Below are 10,898 nucleotides of genomic sequence, written 5' to 3' on the forward strand. Positions count from 1 at the left end.
ACAGCAATCACGATCAGACTACCGCTATTGACGAACCGATCCTTAGTTGACAGAGAATGGATACATATATCATAAATGCCATGCTTTCACTCGTTAAAATGTGTTATATTTGTTTTAGTTTAACTGCTGTATGCCATATTGTTTGTCAACATGATGTTTTCGCGCGAAGCTTAAACGGTGACGAGTCAAACTGCTCCATACGTACAAAATATCCGGCCATATTAAACAATGCCTAGTTGAGGAACATTATTTAAATAGTAAATTTGACGTTTTATCGCAAATGTCACATACATATTAATTAATGCGAGCAAAGACCACTCGCATTTTCCGCATTAATTTCAGTCGCATAAATGTCAAGATTTAAAGTATACACCAATGTTTTAGGCATTAAATGAAATGTCCATGCAATGATGACGTATTTAATAAAGGTATCATAGTTGTTTTTTAAACCTTAAGTTTGCAGTGTTTTGGCGACTGTTTTCAGCAAAGTAACGTTTTGATAATGTTTGCAATTATTTGGTCGAATCCAATTTTCAAGTGTAAACCTTCTTTTGCCCGGCAGTGTACTTATATCATTCTTAACGCCCCTTATCGACATAGTATTGTCGTTTCAGTTATTACCAATGTTCTACTTTGTGAACACTTTCTTTCACTGTCTTCACTTAAATTGATTAACTCTGAACTGTTTCGCCTCTGGTAGAATTGTTCCATCTTATTTTATTGTTTGTACATCTTTCGCTATCATTTGTTTGCGTCTTGTCACCATGTTAGTCCCGCAGTTTAAACATAGCAACCAGATGGATATGATGCCTATCAATAATAGCTGATAGTAACTGTCCTAATTAAGATGATTACACACACCTTCGACGTAATGTCAGGAGAATTGCACTGGATACAAAAACCAATAAATATTCATCCGTTGGTTGTTCTTGCAATGTAAAGCCTTTTTTCCACAGATCAATAACTGCTTCTGGTCCATCTTATTCAGCTGTCGTTACAAACGTTACAAAGCGTATAATAAGAACCCCGAGGGATGTTAAGTTCTCGCAAAGCACCAAAACGAGAGTATAAATTAATTAACACGTCTACAGTTCATTTGTGTCGCCATGGCGTCAATTGATATCTGATGAAGAAGATTCACTAAAGAATAAGACGTTGTGTCACATACATGTATGGTACAATTTCAGATCGACGATCTCGTACAATGTTCACAGCAGTGCGTTATAACGCCAACGAAATATGCAGCACAAAATATACCAATTAGAATCAAGTATGTTGGTTGGTTTGTTGTTTAACGCCGCACTCAGCAATATTCCACCCTATATGACGGCGGTCTGTAAATAAGTCTTTATAAGTAAGTAGAGTCTGGACCAGACAATCCAGTGATTGATATCTTGCGCATCGATCCACGCAATTGGGATCGATGACATGCATGAACCAAGTCAGCGAGCCTGACCACCCGATCCCGTTAGTCGCCTCTTACGACAAGCATAGTCGCCTTTTACGGCAAGCATGGGTTGCTGAAGACCTATTCTAAACTATAGTCGTTCACACAGTCTTTAACCAGTCAGGGTTTAGACGGCCCTATACTAGGGCATCAGAGATAAAGACACAGTTTCAATCGGTTGACGCTCCACTAGCGTCTTTACGCTTTGATTTACTGATTACTGTTAACAAGATAAGAGTAAGATGATAAAGTCAATCACAGTGAAAGGTCACTTCAACTCCGCATCGATGAGTTCCTGGCGCCCTCGGACCATTGAATCAAGGAATCTGAACAACACCCACAACCACAGGTGAAGTTGGCTAAACAAGGATCTAAAGCAAACCATGATCTGTTCTTTAAAACGACACTTCACCTACATTAAGTGTACGTGTTCAAATGTGCATTTCCTCACACAATATGCGAAACCGTCGTGATGCACTTGAAATACTATACAAAAGGTTCAAGTCGACAGTGATTTCGCACCTGGATGCACTGGGTAGTGTTGGTCTACTTCACCTGAAGCCATTTGTTTAGCTAAATGTGTACATACGATGTACAATGTCGTCAAGTGACATATCTATAGATCGTCCTAAAAGCGCCTACTTGTATTGACCTAAACCCTACGGTATCTCCACAAAAACAAGAACAGCAAGGTAAACAGTTCCCTGAAGCTGGATCAAAACCTTGCACTAATGAGCCAACGGCGCCAATGAATGATTGTCGTTATCTGAGGCTTTTCAGCTCTCTTTAGATTTGTTCATGTAGATGACGCTTACATTAACTGATCGCTCTCACAGGGCACTCATCACAACACGCCGAAGACCCGGGATCGATTCCCGACATGGGTACAATGTTTGAAGCCCATTTCTGGTGTCCCCCGCCGTGATATGCTAAAATCGGCGTAAAACCATACTCACTCACTCAACACAACAATGAGACATTAATGTCCACAGGGACAATTTCTTTTTGGTTTCACAAACGCTTTAAGACCTGCCCTGCATCATCCTGGATTATCCAGGGAGGTATTACCTCATTCAATAGCGATAGATACCCTGGACCCATTGGCCGTCATAGCTTCCTTTCGGAAGTGACGTCGACGTCACCATCTCAATCGACCGTATCTCTTGCGAAGCAAAGAATTTCTCTCGCTCGTCAAAATTTATCGGGCAGCTATTTTTATCGTTGTGCTCCATTCTATTTTGAAAAATAGCCTGGAACCATTTACCGCATTACACATAATTTAATTGGACCGTTATTTTAAGAGTCGTGCCATTTTAATCGAGGTCAAAACGAAGCTTGGGTTCAAGATAATCTCCATGCAGTATCAGTACCAGAAAGGACAGCTCCGGGTTACCTCTGTGTGCTGATAAGACCATACAAGCCCCACAAGTCGAATACGAGTTTTAGAGTTGCCATCTTGGAAGACCCAGAAATCAACAGCATTCTTAGAGTTGCCATCTCGGAAGACCCAGAAATCAACAGCATTCTTAGAGTTGCCATCTTGGAAGACCCAGAAATCAACAGCATTCTTAGAGTTGCCATCTTGGAAGACCCAGAAATCAACAGCATTCTTAGAGTTGCCATCTTGGAAGACCCAGAAATCAACCCAGAAATCAACAGCATTCTTAGAGTTGCCATCTCGGAAGACCCAGAAATCAACAGTTATTTGATTTCTATCGCCTTTGGAACCACTACCAGTTGTTGCTCTGGTGAACGCTGACTTGTGAAGGAGCTTTGAGCTTACCTAGGTGTTGAGACCAACGTGGTTTAAATGTACTTCTTACATATTATTACATTAAGAACACAACTAAAACTTCTATTCAACGCCATGTTTTTCAGGCTCGGTGAATCAATAGGTAATTTACAGAAGGTTGCCACTGGGCATGGTGTAAGTTTCAATGCACAAATACTTTTATAATGTTTCACGCTTCAGTATAGGTCTTTGATCTGTGGGACGATTGAGCTTGTTACAAAATACAAGGCTTTTGAATATAATGTTTGTTTAATAATAATAATAATAATAATAATAATAATAATAATAATATCGGTTCAGTTTAGTTTGGAACTATACAATTGTCTGTGAAAGTACTATTCTTATCGGTTAACATGACTGCCTTATATTGTCCGCGCATCGTAGCCGTCAATACTGTTCCTTAGTCCACACACCACTTCGACCCTAACTTTGCCCAGAGGAACGGTAGAATAGGCTGGTCATGCCATGCCCTGTGCATACATTGGTTTTCACGAAATTTAGTATTTAATTTTTTTTTCTAAATGCAAATGAATAGATATGTATCAATTGATCATTTTGGTCCTATGCCCAGAGGGCGGTGGCTCTTGGGGATTTAGAATGGCCGCGATTCTCTCAATCAGCTGGTCATGTCATTCTCTGTACATATAATGTGTTGCACAATTGTTTTTAATTTAAAAACTTTTGAAATAATAAATGTCAATTTTGTATGTATCAATCTATGACCTAGCTTAGAGCCCTATGCCCAGAAGGTGGTGGCTCATGGGCCAATCTGGTGATGCTGACCTCTGAATTCTTTTTCTCCAATTGATTGTCATGGGACGAAACAGCCCGACATTTTACTCGGTAGATAGCTACAGCATTTAGTCAAATTTGCTGAAGTATAACACCGCTTTATCCTCGGGTTTTGCATCTTGGAGATCCGCTGCAGCATAAGACTGTCCTTATTGAAACTCGATGGTGGGTGGGGAAGAGGGGTGCTGAATCATTTTTCCTTTCAACATGGCTTCCAATCACCTTGGTTAAAAAGTGACTGAGAGAGTGAGTGAGTTAAAATTTAACGTCGCATCGGCATTATCTCAGCCATATAGCGACGAGACCAAGTTGAAATATTCACAACTGAGTCATTAATGCAAAGTTTTGTTTAAAAACAAGTTGTAAAACATATTTGAGCATACTATATTTAGAAACAATTCATGAAACATATTTGAGCATAACAATATTATATATACAGTTTTAAAACACGGGCTATAGGCCACCAGTAACCAAAGCTAGGCCACCTCGCTGGGTTAAAAAAAAAGACAACATATAGAATTTTACAATTCCTCGTCTGACGATACTACTACGCCCATTCGAACGGACTATTGGCCACATTTCTTCGTTATTGAGGCTTGTGACAACAACAAAAAACCCAATCAAACTGAATGGATTTGAAATCTCCAGTTGTGTGGTTGGTATCTGCGGAGAGGTTACAAATGTCACAAAGCTCTGATCAGGCTCTCTCCTTGTAGAATGTGCACGAAGTTTGCAATCTGTCAGTCTGCTCAAATTAAAAGAGTTTGTCAATAACAAGGTTGCTGCGTCGGTGCACAAAACACTGAACTTGTGAAAGGGCGTTGTCCGTGACAGAGCTCGCTGTCTGTCTGGCATGATCGAAGATCAAATTGCCAAGGAACGATTCACTGTAAAGAAGGATGGAGTGTTCGAACCAACCAACACCTACCTCTTCACATTTGCCCAAAAATCTGTCCCCTCTTAATCTGTCAAAGCTGGTTATTGTAACATTGGGTTGGAGGTGTATATCCCAAATCCACTCTGGTATTACACCTGCCAAGCGTTTTCATTTACCGCTGAGGTGACAGCGGAATATTGCTGAGTGCAGCGTTAAACAAAAATTAACCAATTATGTGGATCGATGCTCATGATGTCAATCACTGGGATGTTTGGTCCAGACTCGATTATTTACAGACCACTGACATAAAGTTGGAATTCTGTTGAGTGTTGCGTTAAACAAACCAGACAATCAAGTGATTGACCAGAAACTCCAGTGACACGAAAGCGCATTTACTGATTTTGTTGAAACTAAATACAAAATATTTATTTTCATTCTACCATGAATTTGGAATTTACTCGATCCTGATTGGTCAATCAGAGGCTATTAAATCACAATAAACCCCCTCTGATTGAAACAGCTGGTTTGACGGCCGCTTCACCGCGGAAGCTAATATTTATAGAATAGTACTTTTTTCAGTCATTGTCGGTAGGCATATTTAAATAATTATAGCTTGGAATTTTGGCGCTTTTCTATATACGACTGTGGTGTCATATCTTTTGCGTCGCAATGAGCGACATGACGTCATAATGGTGACGTGCGATGTAGAGCGAAATCCTTGCAAAGCTTGCTTTGTTTTCTTTAGGGATGCCCACCTCATGTTAGCTTACCAAGTTGCCGTGCTTATATGCTTTCGATGCCTGTCATATGTTCGAGTGAAGTATTAGGGTGTAAACAAACTGCTTGAGTATATACAGCGCCATATGTTGTTCGGTGATTCCGTAATTAAGATCGATAACCCACTCAAAACACTGGACTCAAACCATGCCGCTTCACTCAGTATAGTTGCTAACACCAAAGAGTTCGCGTTTTATTTAGTCGTGGTAGAATGGAGATAAACATACTGTGTTTTCAATGTAGAGCTAGGTTACCTGTAGATTTAACCGCGTTAAATTTAACATTTGAAACCTCACGTTGCGCGTTCGGTTCAATTTAGCACGGTTAAATCTACAGGTAACCTAGCTCTACATTGAAACACAGTATGTTTATCTCCTAGTTTACTACTGCAGTGTACAAGTGTAGATATTCTACTGCTTACAAGTAAGGAAAAGCGTTCCTTATTTCCAACACATTGTGGGGGCAGTTTAAATGTTTCGGACCAATATTTCTCTAGTTGGTTGGTTGGTTTGTTGTTTAACCCCGCACTAATCAATATTCCAGCTATATTACGGCGGTCTGTAAATAACCCAGTCTGGACCAGACAATCCAGTGATAATTGTCATGAGCATCGATCCACGCAATTGGGATCGATGACATGCATCAAACAAGTCAGCGAGCCTGACCACCCGATCCCGTTAGTCGCCTCTTACGACAAGCATAGTCGCCTTTTACGGCAAGCATGGGTTGCTGAAGACCTATTCTACCCCGGATCTTCATGGGTCTTCAACATATGACCTTCTGAAGTGTGTTAAGATTAGACTTTCGTTCTGACTGTGTTTTTTATATTCAATGTTACATTCTATGAAAACCACTCGTGTGCTCTTTACACATGAATAAAGTAAAAAAGGTACTTACTTTACATAACATGAACTATTAGGGTGATAAGAGCTGAAAACTACTATGATATATTTTATATTCTTAAGACAGATAATGTTCTCTGAACATCCACAAGAATTGCGACAGAATGTTTCATGAATGCACACTCACACACTATACTTGTACAAACGTCACATTGTTTAAATGCTTTAACTTCCACGGCTTTCTCACGCTAGCTGTACCAGAATGTACTAGAACGCTAACAAAAGATGGCTAACGGATAAGAGCTTTGAGAGTATGCCTGAGGCAATCATCCGAGTCATGCGATCGGATTGTATTGTCTTACAAATGGCCCAGCGAGGAGGCAATTCCGGGATGGCAAAGGTCTTCAATGTATTTGATGGTACTACGAAAGAGGTCTAATTATCTTCTGGATGGTTAATCTCATAAAGAACTCTTCCAGTAAGTAGTTCAATCTGTACATGTATACAGTAGAGGCCGATTGACTCCGTACCGTACTGTTCAAACAGAGCTACCTTCTTCCTGCTGTGAACTTGATCTCCTGGACGAGTACTATTTGTTTGTTTGTTGTTTAACGTCGCACTCAGCACTATTCCAGCTATATGACGGCGGTCTGTAAATAATCGAGTCTGGACCAGACAATCCAGTGATTAATGTCATGAGCATCGATCCACGCAGTTGTGATCGATGACATGCGTCAACCAAGTCAGCGAGCCTGACCACCCGATCCCGTTAGTCGCCCCTTACGACAAGCATAGTCGCCTTTTACGGCAAGCATGGGTTGCTGAATGCCTATTCTACCCTGGTTCTTCACGGGTCGATAATTGTTGTAATCCGTGAAGATCCGGGGTGGAATAGGTATACAGCAACCCATGTTTGCCGTTAGAGGCGACTAACGGGATCGGGTGGTCAGGTTCGATGACATGGTTGACGCGTGTCATTGTATCCCAATTGCGTGGATCGATGTTCATGATGTCAATCACTGGATTGTCTGGTCCAGACTCGGTTATTTACAGACCGCCGTCATATACAGTCATGTGCAACTTATATTGGCCTACCCAGCAATTACGTCGTTCGTGTAACGTTCAACTCGCTTCTTTGAAGCGCTCGCGTATTGCCACCGGACGTCGTATAATTATTTTAGTGGGTGCATTACGTCACACATCACGTGGCTGTCACGTGAGACGTTCTGAACTTGTCGTCTGCTGCTTTTGTCGACTGAGTGACCGAAAAGCCGAGATGGGTCGAAAAAGTAATGAGCCAGGCGTGCCTCTCAAAGTCATAATTGCAGAAAATTTTGAAAGCGGTAGAAGTCAGAGACAAATTGCTGATCTCTTGAAGATTCCTCGATCTACAGTTAGTTATATTGTTCATAAATATTGCCGCACTGGATCCGTCGAAAATCTACCTCGGAGAGCACGAAGAAAATCCATTGATAGACGTGATCGCACCTCGTTAATTGGACTCGCGAAAAATAATCGACGAATGACTTTGAAGGAAATTACCAGTGAATTTAATTCAAATAAGGATCAAGTTTTTTCGGAACGAAGTGTCCAGCATCATGCAGCATGCATTGCACTCTGAAAGATATTTTAGACGAATTGCTAAGAAAAAAAATGGTTGTGCGCCAGGTGAATAGAATTAAACGTGTTTCATGGTGTAAAGAGCGGAGAAAAGAAAGTGTAGATAATTTCTGGAAAAAAGGTGATATTTTCAGACGAAAGTAATATTGTTATTGGTACTGACAACCGTGTGTATGTATGGAGGAAGTCCGATGAAGAAGACAGGCCAGAATGTCATTCGTGACCAACTCGTGTTATTCCGGGACAAGCCGAATAGCGACTAGTGCCCCTCTCGTAGCCATTTTTTGCGACTGGGTTCCGTCGTTGCGTAATGATTCACGTAAATTTCCCATATGTCATATATATTCCAGATGCATATATTAAGACACATTGGATCTTAAGGTATTATACAGTATGATTGAACACATTTAATTGTGTCTTGTGTATATTTTTAGATGCAAGACATATGTAAAATCAAAAATTATATTTGAGGGATTCTTTGACGAAGAACTTGAAATCATACGCGCATTCTGATTGGTTTGTCGTGTTTTCGCACATAACATTCATCGATAGGGGGACGAGTCTTCTTGCAGTTTACGGAAAGGGGCGAGTGGTGACGAATGGCCAGAATGTGTGTGCCCACGCAAGGGACGTAAGGTGTCTTTGATGATATGGGGTTGCGTCACTTTTAAGGGTGTCGGAACTTTAGTTCCCGTAGAAGGAAATATAAATGCTGACAAATATATATATGGACGTAATTGACACTAATTTGTAACCAGTTATTGTCCGTCATTTTCCCGACGGAGATTATGTCTTCCAAGACGATATATCCCATGTCAATGACGTCACTACACCTGATGAACTTTTCAACGAGATCCATGCATATTGGCAAAATATACCGCTTGAGTATGTTCAAGTATTATATTCGACGATTCCGAAGCATATTTTGCATGTTATAAAGATGAAAGGTCATCTCACAAAATATTAAAGTCATGTGACAAATAGATTAAGTTATTGACTTTGAAAGACGAGGTTGCTAATGTAAACAATGCGCCGCCATTTTGAAGGTGGGCCAATATAAGTTGCACATGGCTGTAGCTGGAATACTGCTGAGTGCGGCGTTAAACAACAAACATCTCTAAGATGTTCCTAGAATACGGAACCTAAATATTCTGTTCTCTTCTTGAAGAGATAAAACTCTGAACCGGGTACACGAGTTATGACTTGTCTACCCATTTCACCTGTAAGCTGTACAAAGAATACGAACCCAAATACACTGTTCTCTTCTCAAAGGATTTAAACATCAAACTTTGCACGAGGAAATAACGTGTCTACCCGCTTCATCTGTAGGATCTGTAGGAGTGCGTGAGTTGGGTTTAACGCCGCTTTTAACATTATTCCAGTTATATCACGGCGTGTCAGCTTAATGTGGCAGGAAAGCCCGAAGTAATGCAGGTCCCAGACGTTTACCACTTCGGCGAAACCCTCGAGCACGGGTATGGTGCTGACAAACCAAGAGACATAACAGGGCTGACAGTCATCAAGTGTACCCTACTGGTCATTCTTGTATGCTTTGTTGTTTGTTTAACGCCGCACTCAGCAATATTCCAGCTATAAGACGGCGGTCTGAAAATTACGCGTCTGGACCAGACAATCCAGTGATTGACATAATGAGCATCGATCCACGCAATTGGGATACGATGACATGCATCAACCAAGTCAGCGAGCCTGACCACCCGATCCCGTTAGTCGCCTCTTACGGCAAGCATGGGTTGCTGAAGACCTATTCTATCCCGGATCTTCAAGGGTCTATATACTTCATAAGAAAAATATATACTTTATAAGAAACGCTTACCTGTCGCAGGAATTTCAATGCTTTGTGAATCTGATTGGGAAAACACAGCTTGGAGAAATAGTCCCAGTATAAGCATTGTTGATAAGTATGAATCCCTATTTTCGAGTAGTGGACTTGTGTGATGACTCTTACATTCCAGGCTGATGGTTAAGTGATACGATCACTTGTTGTGTCCTTTAACTGTACAAGTCGACAGCAGTCTCTCTGACATATATCATACTCGAGAATGTAATACTGGAATATCAACAGTCGGGCTTCTTGGATTCCGCGTTGATGAGTTGGTCAATGACTGTCCATGGACTATGGCAGTCAAGAACGAATACACGTTGATCAATGAACCTTGTCGAACGTATAGTCAGGAGTCATCAGGCCACTATTTTACCATTCTCTGGTCTTAAAGTCTACAGGACGACACTCTGTGAGCCCAGTCTGGGATTGTCATCCTTGGACTGCGTATTCCTGTTGACAAGGCCTCTGGCACGAAACTATTGACACTATATTAAACCAAAGGCCATCCTCTAAAAGTATGGGATCAACATCAATGTATGTTATTGCGACTCGATCGCTGTACGACGGGGGTGTGGATAATGATACAATATCTGGATAAAGACGCCTTGCCGAAGATAACATTATGCATTACGGAGGCGTCAATCAAACCTGTCAATCAAATACCCAGGGATAGAGCACGGCAAACCAGAGCCAATAAGAAAGTAGCTATCGACCCTTGCATGCAGCTAGTCAGTGTGGAAGCTGTATGGAGCCGTTTACAAGATGGATCATATTGTACTCTAATGTTTATTTGTGATGGCGACCAGTGAAGAGCCGGGGTAGAATAGGTCTTCAGCAACCCAAGCGTGCCGTAAAAGGCGACTGTGCTTGTCGTAAGAGGCGACTAAAGGGATCGGGTGGTTAGGCTC

General features: G+C 41.2%; 1 protein-coding gene across 1 annotated transcript in view; it reads right to left on the reverse strand.

Moving 5' to 3' along the window:
* Positions 1-10,581, reverse strand: part of LOC124117510 (mucin-5AC-like) — a 31,622-nt gene extending 21,041 nt beyond the window's left edge. Inside the window, exon 1 of the mRNA XM_046479443.2 lies at positions 9,982-10,581. Within this exon, the coding sequence (XP_046335399.1) occupies positions 9,982-10,057 (76 nt within the window). The 5' untranslated portion in view covers positions 10,058-10,581. The remainder of the gene's footprint in view (positions 1-9,981) is intronic.
* Between the last annotated feature and the right edge of the window lie 317 nt (positions 10,582-10,898).

Source organism: Haliotis rufescens, unplaced genomic scaffold (assembly GCF_023055435.1).
Source record: "Haliotis rufescens isolate VD_foot unplaced genomic scaffold, xgHalRufe1.0.p SCAF_12, whole genome shotgun sequence".
In the NCBI taxonomy this organism is placed as follows: Eukaryota; Metazoa; Mollusca; class Gastropoda; order Lepetellida; family Haliotidae; genus Haliotis; species Haliotis rufescens.